The sequence below is a fragment of the Dipodomys ordii genome, unplaced genomic scaffold, assembly GCF_000151885.1.
Source record: "Dipodomys ordii isolate 6190 unplaced genomic scaffold, Dord_2.0 Scaffold106, whole genome shotgun sequence".
Taxonomy (NCBI): Eukaryota; Metazoa; Chordata; class Mammalia; order Rodentia; family Heteromyidae; genus Dipodomys; species Dipodomys ordii.
In genome coordinates this window covers 7,356,281-7,373,201 of record NW_012267322.1, presented here as the reverse complement: position 1 = coordinate 7,373,201, position 16,921 = coordinate 7,356,281, and the positions used below count along the sequence as shown (strand labels likewise).

At 44.9% G+C, this 16,921-nt stretch overlaps 1 protein-coding gene across 3 annotated transcripts in view; it reads right to left on the bottom strand.

The window, feature by feature from the left end:
• The window catches only part of Gnao1 (guanine nucleotide binding protein (G protein), alpha activating activity polypeptide O), a 156,026-nt gene that overhangs the window by 55,945 nt on the left and 83,160 nt on the right, over positions 1-16,921 (bottom strand). For all 3 annotated transcript variants that reach the window (XM_013027970.1, XM_013027971.1, XM_013027969.1), the window contains exon 3: positions 14,612-14,753. In XM_013027970.1, the coding sequence (XP_012883424.1) occupies positions 14,612-14,753 (142 nt within the window). The remainder of the gene's footprint in view (positions 1-14,611; positions 14,754-16,921) is intronic.

Here is a 16,921-nt window from a genome sequence, read left to right as displayed (position 1 = left end):
ATGCTGGCCCTGGTGGGAAGGCTACAAAGGATGATGCTAGTCCTCATGGGTGAAAAGTACACTCTCTGCAACCCAGTTGCTGAGTTTGATGCAGTTTACCACTTAGTAGTGCTGTGTTCTTGAACTGTGAACTGCAGTCTTATCTGTAGGTTGAGAATAATAATAGAACCGACAGAGCAATCGAAAAACATGGTGCATTCCTAAGGGCAAAATAAGAATAGCAAAGGGCAAGGGGGGAGCTGAACAGTGTGGGACACACAGCTGTCTGGGAAAATGAAGTCCAGAAAGGTGGCAGAAGATGACATCAGGAGAGATGCCTGGCCCAAACCATGGGCCTATACTTAGCTAAAGGCTGACTTGTCCCATCAGGGCCATGGAGTGAAAAGTGGCTGCAAGGGAAGCAGCTAGCAAAGGTTGGGTAATGATGCCTTTGGGTCTGGGGTTATGGTACAGGGAGGCAGGCTGACAGGATTACTGGAAATCAGGAATATAGTTTTTATTCCCCACAAGGAATGTGTGCTGTGGTCCCCATGAGCAAATGCAGTCCCTGTTTCCATGCTGGCTTGATGAGAAAAAAAATTCCACTTCATCATGCCAGGGCACTTGAGTTGGAGGAATTCTGGCTCTAGGATTCTGGCAGAGTCACAGGTCCAGGGACCTGATGACTAGGAGGGAAGATGTGGGAGAGAAACCCTAAAAGAGACAAGGAGAGAAGGACATGGAAAACAAGAGTGACAGACAAGACTACACAACAACTCCTGGGAAACACTGGAGGTAGTGCTGCCTCAGTGGAAAGGGTTACCCACTGGAGAGCCCAGTGAGAGCAAGGGACTTAAGCCCAGTGCCTGCCACAGAGGAGAGGTTTCTAAAATGGCAGCTGCATTGTCATTTTTAGGAGAACCACCTATCACTCTGTGAATGCCACTCGCCATTTCCTCCAGCTGAAAGTGTCTTGTCTCCTGACAGGACTGGCTTTTTTTTTGGGGGGGGGGTTCGGTCGTGGGGCCTGAACTCTGGGCCTGCTGTCTCTCAGCTCTTCAGCTCAGAGCTAGCACTCTACCACTTGAGCCACAGCACTACTTCCGGCTTTTTTCTTATGTGGTGCTGAGGAATCGAACTCAGGGCCTCGAGCATGCAAGGCAAGTGCTCTACCACTGAGCCACCTTCCCAGCCCAGGACTAGCTTTTTTGCTCACTCATTTATTCATATTCACAGAAATACGGACTGTGCCCCCATGCTGTGCACTGACAGCATGGTGAAGAAGGAAGAGCAGGTGTGTTGCTCATCTGGAGCTTAACTGGTCAGCAGGTACACAACCTTCAGTAGTCCATCTCTGAGTGTCCTGACAGTAGGCCTGGCCTGGTCTGAGCTAAGGACAGGTCTGACAAAAAGCGGGGGAGGTTAGTATTAATGAATCAAATGAAAGGAAAGATAGGAAAGGAGAATACTTCAGACAGGGAACAGTGTGTGCAAATGCTCTGAGGTAAGGAATCCTAACTAGACTGAATGAAATCTAGTGTCACTAGAGCCTACTTGACTGAGGGTGACAGTGGCTAGAGATGAGGCAGAAGAAAGAGGCAGGGCCAGCCATGTGGGAAGAGCTGGGCATGGTAGGAATTTGGCTTTGTTCCTAGCTCAGCTGGAAGCCACTGCAGTTTTTAAGCCAAGTCATAGCTTGCTTCTAGAGAGGTTGCACTGTGAGAATAGATGAGGGATAGTAAGTGTGACAAGGAGGGGAGGCAGGGGGCTACTGCAGAGATCTGGAAATCAAGACAGGGGCTGATCAAGACAGAGCGAACTGGCCTCACTCTGGATCTACCCAGAGTCTGCCCAACATGGAATTCCTGTGCCATATTGTCCTGCTGAATTGTGAACCCTTGGGGCACACTGCCTCTTACAAAGCTAAAATCTGCAGGTATCTGTTGGGAACTTAACATAACCACAACTAATACAGCTGAGCCCTAGTCTTTAGTTTCCCTGCACTGAGCAATCCTCAGGGGAATCCCCTCCAGATTGTACATCCAGAGATCTGTAATCTCATCTCCCTTATAAAGATATCATTATGATTTTATAATGATTAGATAATGGTGAATACCACTCTTGAAATTCAACAAGCTCTTCTGTCCAGTTTTGGCCCAGAAAGCCAGCTCACATCATCCAGCACAAGTGCTAGCAGGCCCAGCTTCCCTTCCCGCCTCCCAATTCAGCCTAAGCAGCCAATGGCTTCTCAAGGAGATGAGGATTAGGATCATTTGCACAGCCAAACTTGCCTCCCCCAATATCTCTGGCCTGAGATCCCCAGGGCACAGTCCTGAAATAGCTCACTGCTGAATTTAGTCCAGCTCTTCCATCTCTGTAGGGGCCCTGCCACTTCTTCCTTCCTTTCTCCTTCCCTCTGTACTTCCCGTAGCAGTGCTGTTCCCTGCCTGGTACTGAGACCAGCTGGCTCCCCTGGTGACTACTGGCCAAGGAAAGGAAGGGTAGCTCCCCAAGCTACCCAAGAGCCTGTGTTGGCTCTTTGGGCACAGTCCAGCAGGCCAGAGCACCTACTAGGAGCTCAGTCACTGTTTTTAGTCTACAAATCTGATGACGACGTCCTTGACTCCCAGACACCTCCCTCCTGGGACCCTAGCCAAGCATTCCACTCTGCAGCAAGAAGCCTGGTGAGAAGGTCATGGATTATGCATCTGTTCATGTAGAAACACAAAGTACATGCTTGACATGTGTAGTGGTACAAAGCATACAAGCTCTGGAGTTAGGCCTTAGAGTAAAAGCCAGTTCCCATAGTTTAGCTTTGTGACTTTAGCTAGGTCCCTTAACTACTCTGTACCTCAATTTCTTAATCTCTAAAATGGAAAAATACTGGTATATTTGTTATCATTTGTTATGGAAATCTATCAAAAGTCCTCCAAGTAGCAGCCATTTAAATAAGGTAGAAATACCCTTCTCACTTAGAACAGCCACTGTGCCAGGAAGGCGGGGAGGGGGGGGTGCTTTATTTTGTTCTCTCATATTCAACGTCTATTTGCTCTCTCAGGCTGTTCCAGCTAACCCTTTTAGCTAGCAGGGAGGAAACGATATAGGAGGTTGTGGTTTACAGGAGGGGACTGGGTTGGACACCTTTTATGTCAGGCCAAGGAGTACAGATTCTACATGGTATGGGCCAAAAGTGGACCAAGAGCCAGTGGCAAGCAGCAGTTTATGGAGGCTGACCTAGTGGGCAGGGGACTTGGAAATCTCTCCAGTATACCTGGCTGCATCAGGTTATTTACTTCAGACTTACTGTCCAAGGCCCAGGATTTTCTCTCCCCTGACCCAGCATATCACACTTAGGCTCCATCTCCAAAGACTACTGAGAGCCAATCTCCCTTCACAGAACAAGGATTCTACCTTGGTGGTACCTGGTGGGCTTACATTCAGCCCTCAGGGTCTTTAGTGGTCAGCCTGGGAGGTCTGGAACTCCTCTCACCTTGCTTGGAAACCGTCACCAGCTGCCCTGCTCTTCAATGTTGCCAGCAGTCCCTAAAGTCTAGGGCAGCCCTGCTGAATCTTGATGACTTAATCATTGGCTGGCCTTCCAATAATACCATGTGAGCCCCTTCTGCCCCAGGGCAGTACATCTGGCAGGGCCAAAGTCCAGGAGAAGTTAAGAGTATGTATTATGGTGGCCTGTTCAGCATCTATTTCTTCCAATTTGGTTTCCTTTTTCCTGACTTCCTGGTTTTCCTATGAGATATTCACTCTTGTTTCAGGAACCCATCCATCACCCAATCAATGAAAGCACTGCATCTTCCTGGTCACAGTAATTAATTCTGGAGTTGTCCTATGGTCTGATTTGAGCCAACAAGGAAAAAGGCTCCTAGGACTTGGGTGGTACCCAGGGAAGATGCCACACAGGTACACCTGGTGCTCTGGGATGTCCCAAGGTGTACATCAGGTTAAGAATGATGACTTAAGTTCTATCCAGTATCCTGCATGGGGTGGGGGGCAGATCCTGTGGAGTTTGAGGTAAGGACTATACAGTAAGATAGTTTAGAGAGATGGTGCAAACTCAGGAACATTACCTGAACTGGTGGATCAAACCTCACCTACAGCTGTACCTTTGGAGTTCTTACTCATTGGGCCAGTTGACTTTTATTTTTTTTTCAATACATTTTTTATTGTAAAAATACTGTACAGAGGGATTACAGTTACATGAATAAGGTAATGAGTACATTTCCTATTGAGCATTGTTGCCTCTTCCCTTACCATCCCTTCCTTCCCACCTCCCCAACTACTCCCCCTACCCCGCTGAAGTTGTAAAGTTTGTTTTCAACATAATATCTTGTATATCTCATTGTTACAATGGGTCAGCCTGTATCCTTATTTAAGCATTTTGCTTTTTCCCTTCCCCTCCCCAAATTAGAGAAGTATATATACAAGATGCAGGACACCAGACTTTCATTTATTTTTGTTATAATTCTTTTGTGTTTTCAGTGCTGCCATTTAAACCAAAGCCTTGTACAAGTTAGTCCTAAGTTACATCTCCACCCCCAGTTGACTGCTTTTGATTGATTGATTTATTTTTTTGGGTCTGGTGGTGGAGCCTGAACTCTAGGCCTGGGCGCTGTCCCTCAGCTCTTCAGCTCAAGGCTAGCGCTCTACCACTTGAGCGACAGCGCCACTTCCAGCTTTTTTTTTTCTGCTTATGTGGTGCTGAGGAATCGAACCCAGGGCCTCATGCATGCAAGGCAAGCGCTCTACCACTGAGCCACCTTCCCAGCCCTTTTGATTTATTTTTTAAATTTAATTTCATTGTAAAGGTGATGTACAGAGGGTTTCAGTTACATACGTAAGGTAATGAGTATATTCCTTGTTGAACATTGATTGTTACCCTCTCCTTTGTTTTTCTCTGACTTTTTCTACCTGCAACTCCCTCCCAAGTTGAAAAGTTAATTTCCAACATATTGTCTTGTGAGTATCACTGTTGTACTGAGTTATCCTTTGTCCTTTGTCTCACCGTTTTGTTGTTCCCCTTCCCTTTCCCAAATCAGATAAATGTATATACAACACACAGGGTACCAAAATCAAATGCAATGGCAACAGTTGATAAACCAAAGGGAAAAAATGAAAATAAAAAAAATAACTTCACATAGTACATTAAAAACAAAACAAAACAAAGAAAAACCTCTTGTGCCAGTTTGGTTGTTTGGTTGTCTCTTCTATTGCTTGCAACCAAGAGTGTCAGAACCTACCCAGAGGAGTCTGGGAGTGTCAGATTGCTGCTGGCTTCCTGTCAGATAAAGGGGAAGGGGGAGCTGTGTAAAACAAGTACAGGTGAATGTGTGGACAGCTGTGTGTGATGGCTGGACACTGTATCTGTCTTCCTATGGAAGTCACAGTGCCATGGACCTCAAGGTCCATATGCTAAAGGCTCTATCCCCAAGACAGCGCTGTTAGGAGGTGGAGCCTTGTGGAAGTCCTTATGTCAAGGATATACCCTTGAAGGGGACAGTGGGGCTCCAGTCCTTCCTCTTCCTTTTTTGCTCCTTGGTTCCTGATATAAATGGGTTTGCTCTGGTATTACCCCCAATTATTAGCCTGACACATTCATCAGAAGCCCAGAGCTATGAGACTACCAAATAAACCTTAGATTAGAACCTCCAAACCTGTGAGTCAAAATTATCCTTTCTCTTAAAAGTAATTACCACAGGAATTTCACGATAGTACTAAAAAGATGATGCGCATACTCCCACTCTGCATGGGAGGTACAGTAATCCTCTTTCAGCACCAGGGGGCCTCTGCCTCTGAGCTGTGATCACTTTGGCCATTCCTACCAGCCTGTGACTCAGAGCCTCACCCTGATAGTGCTGCTGTCTCATCAAACCTCAAACTTCCTCAGTCCCTGGAACCCTGGGCAAGTTAAAATCTACTGTGCTGGTCCTCTAGGCTCCTCCCTAGAGGTCAGGAAGGGAGCTCTAGGTTCAATGTGGAGTCTAGACTAAATAATATCATCTAGAGTGAAAGGCAACCATGTCATCACAAGCTTTCATTTAACCAGTGTCCCTTTACAGGACCTGATGGCCAGCACCACATTGTGAAATAATATTTTTGTAAATCCTAGAATTACTTTTTAGGGAACAATACTTATATACCATTCCATTTCAGTGGATTCAAAATGCTAAGCATACATTTAAAATATGTCACAATTTTGTGATTTTGTTTCGGGGGATTTCATTTCCCTATCTTTCAGGGACTCCAAAACACGGCACTGGCCAGGCAGGCATTTCTCAGCTGCTCTCTATGTCTTCTAAGGCAGTGAGGTCTCTGTGGCAACTAATTTGATACCTTAAAACAATTGTGAGCCCAAAGAATATGCCTACAATGTTCTGTGTCTCGAGACAAGGCCAGGTCTTCCTGTGGGACAGCCAGGTAGCCATGGGGGTGGGAAGGGATGTCAGACATTCAGGGAAGGGCTGTGAATGGGCCTCTCTCTGGTTTATCTGCATAGTTGTAAATATTTTTTTCTACAATCACTGTAGAGTAATTAGGGCTTTGGGAGAGGGGGGAAGAGTAAAAGCTAGAAACACTGAGAGAAATAGAGAAGAGAGAAAGAGAGAGAAAGGGAGGAGTAGAGAGAGAGGGGGAGGAATAGAGGGAGAGAAGGAGGAGACAAGAGAACAAGTACAAGGCATCACTGCCTGTGGTTTTCATTTATTGTTTGGGGAACTTTTCATTAATGATTCCTTTTACTTTTCCTTCTTGTTACAATTCCATATCCCTTTCTGCTGGCAATGAACATGTAGAAATTGATGGTGGCCCAGCTGTGAACACCCCACTCTACTCTGTGGCTTGGCAGTGAAGGCAGGCAAGGCCAGGCAGAGGCCAGGGCTGGCTGGGGCCTCCACAGTGACAGAGGGGTGTGAGGAGAGGGTGTCAAATGGGCAGCATTTGACTTTTTCTTGCCTCAGCCTCATCTGGAGACACTCTTGCCCAGCCACTCTTGACATGAGCGTTGTACTACCAGGATTCACCTGCTGCTAGGCTGTTTCCTTGTCTCTGATGCCTCTGAGACAATACTCTAGGTTTCAAGCCTATGTGCGGGAATGAAGATATGAATAGAGGAGAATGCAGAACTCACTTCTGCCATCCACTTAAGCATTTGTCCTCTTGTGTCCATATCTTGGGGTTCATTCTTTGTTGTGTTGTTTTTAATGTACTATGTGTTTTTTTGTTTCCTTTGTATGTTCTTCCCCCTATGGTATATCCGTTGTTGTCACTGTACTTGATTTTGGTACCCTGCATTTTGTATATACATTTTCTAATTTGGGGAGGGGAAGGGAAATAACAAAACGCTGAAACAAGGACACAGGATGACCCATTCAACAATGATACCCACATGACAGTATATTGGAAATGAACTTCACAACTTCAGGTGGGTTGGGCAAAGATGAGGGAAGTAGAGGAGGGAAGGGATAGTGGGAGAACAATAAGGGAAGGGGTAAAAATGCTCGACAAGAAATGTACTCATTGCCTTACTCATGTAACTGTAACCAACCCCTCTGTACAGCATCTTTTTTTTTTTTTTTTGGGTCCAGTCATGGGGCCTGAACTCTGGGCCGAGGCACTGTCCCTCAGCTCTTCAGCTCAAGGCTAGTGCTCTACCACTTGAGCCACAGCGCCACTTCCGGCTTTTTCCTTATGTGGTGCTGAGGAATCGAACCCAGGGCCTCAGGCATGCAAGGCAAGCGTTCTACCACTGAGCCACCTTCCCAGCCCCTGTACAGCATCTTTACAATAGAATAAAATAAAAGAATTGGTCCTTTTGACAGGGCTCACTGGCTCCACATTGCTAAATTTCTGTCAGTCTACAGGGAATGAGGCAGGTGAAGACTAGTTTTACTCCCAAACCCCTCTCTCTTGTCTGTGTGTTCTCCTAGAGTGGCCAAAGAAGCCACATCTCCATGTGGAGTGAGAAGTTTAGGGTCACCCCATTTCTTTCTATCTCTGGATTCCTCCGTGAGGATGTGATGCTTGCTACCTTGGAACCACAAGGATGCAGAATGCCAGCACGGCGTCCTTCCTGCAGGGGTCCTGCCTTACAGGCATGTTGCATGGCTTTGGAAGTAGTTCTACAAGTGCCAGATCCTACTGAGTAAACAATGGCCATCATCATAATTTAATCCATTACTGACTTTTTCACATGAAGATGGAATCACTTGTCTAGGATGTAACAGACAAAAGGGCTGAACCCAAGCAAAACACCATTTCCCCACCATTTGCTCTCAGTCTTCTGCACACTGCTTAGATCACATTGCTCTCTTCTACAATGTGCCTTAGCATTACATCCTAATTAGCCTTTTAAAATCAGGATAGGTGTCCCTTTGCTTTGAGGGACATGAAGCTAATACTGATTTCTCTTAGTATATATTATGTGCTTGAACCCTATTCTAAGAGCTTACACCTACTGAATCATTTTATCCACAGATACCTCCAAGAGGTAGGTCACTATTATTGCCATCATCATTATCGTTGCAGTCGACATCTTCATATCATCATCATCCAACTGCCTGAGGATGGCAAGGCATACAAACCTTGTCCTGTTGTTTCCCATCAGGAAGTAAAAGATTTGGACTTCACAGGGGCAGCCATGCCCCACAGTCTAAGCCCCACAGTGTTCCACTGTGCTGCATTTTCATGAACATACATAATCCTGTCTTCTGCCCTCCTTCAACAGCATAAATACAGGGGTGGAAAAGTGGATCAATGGACACAGGAGGCCACCCTGATTGGTGAGAGGTTCAAGAAGGCATAAAGAGGAATATATTTTGTACCTCCTGTCATTCCTCTCTCCATGGATGTGTCTGTTTCAGGGTAAGGACTTTCTGTCCTGTTCTCAGGCATACTTCTGGTACCTGGCCCGGCACTTGAACCGGAAGGGGCACACAGCTGCTGGATGAGTGGGATCACTCTTGGACTCACCAGTGGCCAGCATGATGATGGTGACCCTGGCTAGGCATGAAGCAGAATGATGTAGGGACTCGAAGATGAACAGGACTGTCCTGCTCTCTCAGACTCACAGGATAGTGCTGGGGGAAGCAGGTGTGTAGCCTGAGTATGACACATGTTCAGAGGAGGGAGCAGGCAATTTCAGATGAAGAGACCCCAAATTCTTAAAACTCTAAGGAGAGATGCTGAGAGACATCTCCCAAATCTGAGATTTTGGTCTCATCTTCCCATCTCAAAAACTTCTGTACCTTGGAGTTGGTTCTTTCTTTTTGAGGAAGATCAGAACTATTGGTGCTATCACCTCAGGCAAGGGTACAACAGGCAGGTCATCAGGACCTAAACAACAGATGCTTCCCCTAAACCAGGAGCCTGGGCGTGACCTAGCCACAGAGCCCAGTCCTGGAAGCTGGACTGTTGAGCTGGCAGAAGCCTCAGAAATCAGGTGCTCACCTTCTCATCTGAGGTGTATGTCTGCCCACAATTGGGAGTCCCTTGAACCTTTGTGTCCATTCCTTCCACCTACCCACTGGTCTCCAGGAAGGAGGTGCTCAATAAGTTTTGTGGAAAAACTGATTGACAGACAGAATGAAACAAACAAACAAACAAAACAACAATCATGAGGCTTTAAGTTGGCTGACTGTGTGAGTGGAAACAGCCTGCTGATGGAACAGAGTTAACAGTGACCAGGGAACCTCACATTCTGATCCTGGGTCTCACATTCTGATCCTTCCCTTGTATAAGGCTCTTTTGTTTGGGCCAGATGAGCCATGTACAGAATGGAGCCCCACAATGAGATGGGTTTGAATCTGGGTAGGCAAAAAGGTTAAGGCAGAGTTAGGTCATGGACTTCCATGTGTGGAAAGCCTCAGTGCCCCGTCTGTTACAGGTTGTTTATGCCTCTTCTTGGTCTCAGGTTTGGGCTATGGGTGTAGAGGACTTCATTGGTCTCCTTCCCATCCCCATTTGGTCTGACAACCCTCCCTGAACTATCTCCAGGCTCCAGGGAACTCAGACAGAGCTGGGCCAAGATAGCATCCTTGTTCTTGTCCTCTTTAGAATTTATGCAGACTGCGAGGGGATCTGCACTGGGCTGTGGAGATAGTACCAAAAACATTACCATGATTCGGAAAAGACAGTGTTCAGAGTTTTTCTGTGCTACTTAAATGTCAAGATTTCTTTCACAGCTGGGCACCGGTGGCTCGCGCTTGTAATCCTAGCTACTCAGGTGGCTGATATCTGAGGATCTCGGTTCAAAGCCAGCCCAGGCAGGAAAGTCCGTGAGACTCCTATCTCCAATAAACCACCAGAAAACCAGAAGTGGTGCTGTGGCTCAAGCAGTAGAGTGCTTGCCTTGAGCTGAAGAGCTGAGGGACAGTGCCCAAGCCCAGAGTTAAAGCCCCATGACCACCACCACCAACAACAACAAAAGAAAAAGAAAAAAGATTTCTTTCACCAGAGGAGATCCAATGACATTCTGGAAACTAGTTGTGAAATTTGAATCTGCTCCCCAAATGTCTGTACTTATCTCTGGGTGGAGGGGAGGACGGTTTTAACAGAGCCCCTGGTGAGCGGAAGAGCACTAGGGTAGTGATTCTAGCCAGCACTGATTCCTGGTTTTGCTTAGGCCAATGGCCTTGGGCAGCCAATTCAGTGCTTGTATCTCTATCTCTAATTGGAAAAATGTAGATAATACTATTCTTACTAGACTGCTGAATGGATAATAAATCAATAATAATAGTTAAAATAATAGTTAAATAATGAAAGGAACAACAGTAAGACTTAGAATTGTCCTATGCATGTCACATGGACTGTCTGATTTATTAATAGAAAGGTTGTATATGGATGGTATTAGTGTTACAATCATTTTTTTTTCAGGCAAAAATATAAGGCTTGGAGTGGTCAAATAATTTACTCAGGGCCACACAGCTGCTGGCAGCAGAGCTGGGATTTGAACCCATTTCCTAGTACTTTTGATGTCAGGCATTATGTTAGATGTACAACCTATTTTCAAGGATTTTATAATTAAGTTTGAAGACTAGGTATGTAGATTTATTTATTTTTTTTAGAAGGGATAAGAGAAAGAAAGCCATAGTTTTTTCATCTGAATAAAGCTGCATGTAAGTTGAAGTCATTACTTTGCTTCTTCTGGAGGGCAGAAAGTTCTGATATTTCTCCTTATCCATCTTTAAAGGTTGAAGCCAACACTTCCATAGGGGAAAAAAAGATTAACAGGAGAGAACACAGTAGATTTATTTATGAATTTATTTATTTTTATTGGTCGGTCATGGGGCTTGAACTCTGGGCCTGGGCGCTGTCCCTGAGCTATTCAGCTCAAGGCTAGTGCTCTATCACTTGAGCTACAACACCACTTCCAGTTTTCTGATGGTTTATTGGAGATAAGAGTTTCACAAATTTTTCTGGGCAGGCTGGCTTTGAACCGTAATCCTTTTACCTCAGCCTCCTGGGTAGATAGGATTACAAGCGTGAGGCACCAGCGCCCAGCTCACAGTAGGTTTATTTATTTAAAGTTTTGGATAATGAAGAAGCCTTCTGAAATGCAGAACCAGAGTTCTATAGAAAATGTCTATCTTTATGCCTAGATACAAAGAAGAATGAACAGCTATGCAGAAATGTGACTGGACAAAAATAAACTGAGGAGGAAAGCCAGTGGGGCCTATCTCTTTAGATATTTTTTTTTCCCTTCTGAAATGGAAGTCTTGTTATCTACTCACTATTAGAAAAGATAGAATTTCTTTATGGCTAGCAATTACACTGAAATACAACTTAAGGGTTACATTTCTCTTTTATATAATCTGCTTTAGGGAAGTAGTATTCTGGTTTCTATGATCACCAGGGAATGAAGGATAGAAGACCAGGAGAGTAGAAGAAAATCAGGAGACTTTGTTTCTGAGGCTCTTCCAATGTCCTTCAATTCAATGTATTTAGCATGTGGAGATACCATAGTTGAGTTATTTTTTTTCTGAGCCCCAACACTAGTTAGTATTATTATTACTAACATATGTGTTAGGTGATAAGGTATTTTAGATATGTAAAGATACACATGCTTTATATCTAATTGTATGTGTCTGTATGTGTCCTTGAATTTATTCACATGGTATCATTGGAAGAGTTTCCTTTCTCCTCTTCCCATTGACCACACTGAATCTTCTAACCCTGTAATTATTCAGTGACCTGTTTCTCAATGTCTGAACTCAGGCCAGTCCCCAGAACAGCCCCTCTACTCTCATGAAGCAGGAGCAGGCCCAGGTTAAGCTCACCATGGAGGGAGTAGAAACCTGGGCTGGAAGGATTAAGATAATTTTTGTAATGATGACCTGGGAGGGAGCCCCAAGGAGAGAAGGAGTGAGGGCAAAAGAGTGAGGCCCAAGGACAAAAACGGGAGCCAAGAGACACCAAGAGTAAGGGAGAAATAGAAGGAGAGGCAGAGAGGTGGTCCCTTTTAGTTAGTGAAGAAGGAGGAAGCTGAAGGTAGGGGATGATGGGACAAGGAGGAGAGAAGGCAAGACAGGGCTGAGGTAGAGAAGGTCCAGAGTCCTAGGATTGAAGGCAGATTCACTGCCCGAGGCTTCTTCACTGTGCATTCCTCCAGGCTGATAATGCTAGTGCCTCGGTTTCTTGGTCCTTATCCTTTTGCCTACTAGCCATGAATCACCAGCCTCATTAATTTATCAGCACACTTTCCTCTGTTGTCTTTCCTCGCTGACCTCCAATCTAGGCCCATACTCCTCACACATTGTCTACTGTGCAGCTTTTGGACCTCTCGTCTCACCTTTGGCCTCACCCCAGATGGTATGTTCTGCCCATGCCACCCAAGAATGGAATAAATTCTTACTTTCATCTCATTTCTTCAAGCTCAAAATCTATCAATGGCTCCATACTGTCAGCAGGGTGAAACTCAAACTCTTGGACATACCATCTGGGGCTCATCAAATGTGGCCTTCCTCATTTCTTTTCCTCCTTCTTACCCACATCTTACACTCTGATCCCATCTGGCACCACACTCCTCCCCCTCATCTCCTCTGCCAATCATTATCGGCCCCTGTCTGTTTGGGGGGCTGGTTTGACGGAGCATGTTTCTTCATTAACACCTGCACCTGTCAGACTGCACTAAGACTTCAAAAGGGTTGTTCCTGCCTCTCCCCCTCAGCTTTCCTTGACCACCCATGGAAAGGCTTTGCCCATACAGTCTGTGAGCCCTATAGGCACATGATGACCAGCTTCTCAAAGGCCTCAATATACATGCTCTGTGTGTGCACAGGGCTTCAAACACACACACACACATACACACACACACACACACACACACACACACACACACAAATACAGTACTGCACAATCGACACCCACTTGCTAAATTAGGGATGAAATTCCTGGGATTTTCCTTTTTCTCTAAGTACTGGGAGAGCACATTCTGGGCTTGGTGCTCAGTAAGTAAAGGGCTCAGCACAGCGGCTGGTAGCAAGCACAGTTGCTATCAGTGTGAGATGGGTAAGGCCCTGAGCTTGCCTGGGCTCATTCCCACCATTGGAGAGTCTGGTTTTCCCAGGCACCATTCCTGCTGTACCTACTCCTGTATCCCCACCCAAGCCCAAGTACTGGCACATGGAAGATTACAGTGTGTGCTTAATGGAAACAAGATGAAAGAACAATCATTGGTATCCCATCCCTCTCTCCCGTCAACCTTGTGTCCCTTTCCTCTTTTCACATGCTCTGGTTCTATGACCAAAACCAAAGCTGATCTGCTAGCGGAGAAGTTTTTCTACCATACCACCAGATTCCTGACCTGCTTCCAGGGAGTAGCACAACTCCCCCACACTAAGCTGTGTGTGGACACACTGTCAGTCACCCAATTTCCCAAGAACCGGAGGAGCCAATGCCTAAACTAGGACAACTCTGCTCCCCGGAATTAGGATTTTGCATATAAAATCTCAGATTTTACATCTAACGCTATTTGTTACAGATAATTGATTAAATCTAACAAGGCTAGGATGGCTTTCACCTGTGAGGAGGATACATTTTTAACACAATCAGGATCATACACATTCAAATCATTAAGGTTCCAAAGAAGGACCAGTACTCGGAGGCCTCCAGCTGCTCCCGTTCCCAGCCTTTAGGTCTGTAACTATTAGATTCTCTATTTCATGCAACAGGGGCCAAAGTGTTCCTCTGGATAGAACTCTCAGAGACTGTTTTCTTTTCTCCCTCTGGTCCCCACCGCTTCACTAGTCTTCAGCCCTACAGTGAATGTGAACGCTGAAAATAAGAGGCTTTTATACCCTTGTTGTATTAACCACTTATCAAATGTCTGGAAACCCAAATGAAAAGCTCCCTGGTTCTAGGACATTGACTTCCTGCCGGAAGGAGGGCCTCACACTTACCAGGGAGGAGGCAAAAAGCAAGTTCCTTGGTATAAAGGACAAAGGGGGAGCCAATTCAAAAATGGTTTCCCTCACACATCAACAAGGCAAGCTATATGAAGGGAGATGGTGGCAGCAAGGTGGATTTTGTTTAATAAATATTTTTTCTGTCCAGGTTAATTGCCCAAGAGCAAGTACTTATATTATGTTGCCAAAGCCTCAATTTAGGACATCTCCAATCCTACCTTTCTCTCCTTGTCACCATATTCCACGCCCAAAGTGTCCATAGCCCGGACAATGGCTGCCAGAGACTGGATGGTGTTGCTGTAGACAACAGGCTTGTACTGCTTCACGTCTTCTCCAGAGAAGCCATCTTCATGGATGATCCTGGAGAAAAACCACACATACCACACATGATGAGTGACTTGTTTTCATTCTACACAAGAGTCCCAGGCATGGGAAGCCCGGGCCACCTCCTAGTTTAGCTAGGTTCTGTAGGACTGATGATTACTGGGGTGCTTCAGTATGCCGTAAAAGCTAAAGGTAAAAAAGTACTCGAATTACTGGAAAAGTCATCTGAAAAGCAAAATGTTGGAAGAAAATCAAGTGTACTTTTTTCAGATTCTTTATACAAAGTGAAAGAGATGAGGGGCTGGTTAACTTGAAAGCACTTAGGATAGGATGGGCAAAAAAATGAAAATGATCAGTACATTTTGGTCCTTGGTATTTTAAGCAATGCTCAGTATATAAACTGAGGCACATAACCTCAGTGGCATATTGCTGAACATTCTGGTAAGAAATTTGCAAATGAGTAATATATTTCTTCCTCCCTCCCCACCCCTCGTCCTAGGACTTGAACTCAGGGCCTGAGTGCTATCCCTGAGAGCCTCTTTGTGCTCAAGGCTAGCACTCTACCACTTGAGCTGCAGTGCCATTTCTGATGTTTTCTGAATAGTATATTGGAGATAAGAGTCTCACAGACTTTTCTGCTGGCTGGCTTCTAACTGTGATCCTCAGATCTCAGCCTCCCGACTAGTTAGGATTACATTATATAAGCCACTAATGCCCAGCTTACACTTCTTTTTGACCGACAACTTTTAGTGCCTTTTCTTTTTAGTGCTGAGGATTGAACCCAGGTCCTTGTGCATGTGAGGCAAGGGCTTTATTATAAAGCCACATCCCCTGCCTGCTCACCGTGCTTTAATAAAGGTAGGACAACTCACTTTAAATGAGTAACCACAGTCATCAACAATTGAAAAATCAGCCATCAGCAGAAGGTCTTTCCCTACTTTTCTGTCCTCAGCTGAGATTCACCACCGAGCCCATTGTTCAGCTGGATCGCAAGAGTTACACAAAGCCCACAGAGGAGACATCGCATATCAGAGGCCATGTCCATGGTGGCCACTTAATGCTTACTGAAATTAGAAAGGGGAAATAATGTCCAAACATTGTAAGAATACTGTTATAATTAAGTAAAGGAGAAAGATAAATGTTTTAAGAGTTTTAGGTGTATCCTATAACTAGTTTTTTAAAAGAGTTTTAATGAGTTTTAAGACACTATTTGTCCTTCAATAAATTGTGTGAACTGTTCTTTGGTCATACTATTCAAAACAAGTTTCAATGTCACACATAATGTGTACATATCAATGTACTGGCTGAGCCCCTGTGTGGCTCACCACAGTCTCATTCACTCCTTCATTATCCTTAGTGCAGGAGAACACCACCAGTAATCTTTTTAAAACACAGTTTCATCAATACAATTAATATACCATACAATCCACCCACTTAAACCAGTCAACTGGCTGTTCTTAGTGCATTAAAAAGTCATTACAATCTTATTTTAGAACAGAGTTGTCCCTCTTCCCCCAAAATGGAATTCTGTACCTATGAGCAATCACCTAACCCTGCACTCTAGCCCTAAGGAACTACCAATCTACATTGTTCCTATTTATTTGTCCTATCATATATGTGTTTCTGACTGTTTCTTTAACTTAACATATTGTTTTCAAGATCTGTCCATGTTGTGGCATGTTTTAGTGGCTTGCTCCTTTTTATCACTGATAATATTTTGTTCAAATATGTCACTTTTTATTTATCCAGTTATCAGTTGATGGGCATTAATAAACCAGTTGCAAAATTGGACTTGATGCTTGGCTCATGGGTCTTTACTCTGAGTTTCTCTAAGAATAGCTCCAAATGACCCTAAAGACTTTTTGTTGACGTTTGATTAGCCCTAGGTCTCTTTTTACAGAAGTCTCTTGAAGGAGTCCATAGCCAGTCCAACTCATAGCACATTACACCGGAGAGGTCTCACAGGGAATTACTAGCTCCCACTACATAAGGCCAGAAATCTGGATAGAGTACAGGAAACAAACTTTTCCAGACGCTGGATAATAGTCAGTACAGAGCTATGGTCCTGGGAGGAGGTGACCATTTTGGTGCTGACTAGACCACAGTGCAGGCAGAGAGAAGCCCCAGCAAAGCAGCACTGTGCACTGAGCCGCAGAAACAGAGTTAAGTGCTCAGAGGGCTGAGGTTGCTGGAATAGAGAAAAA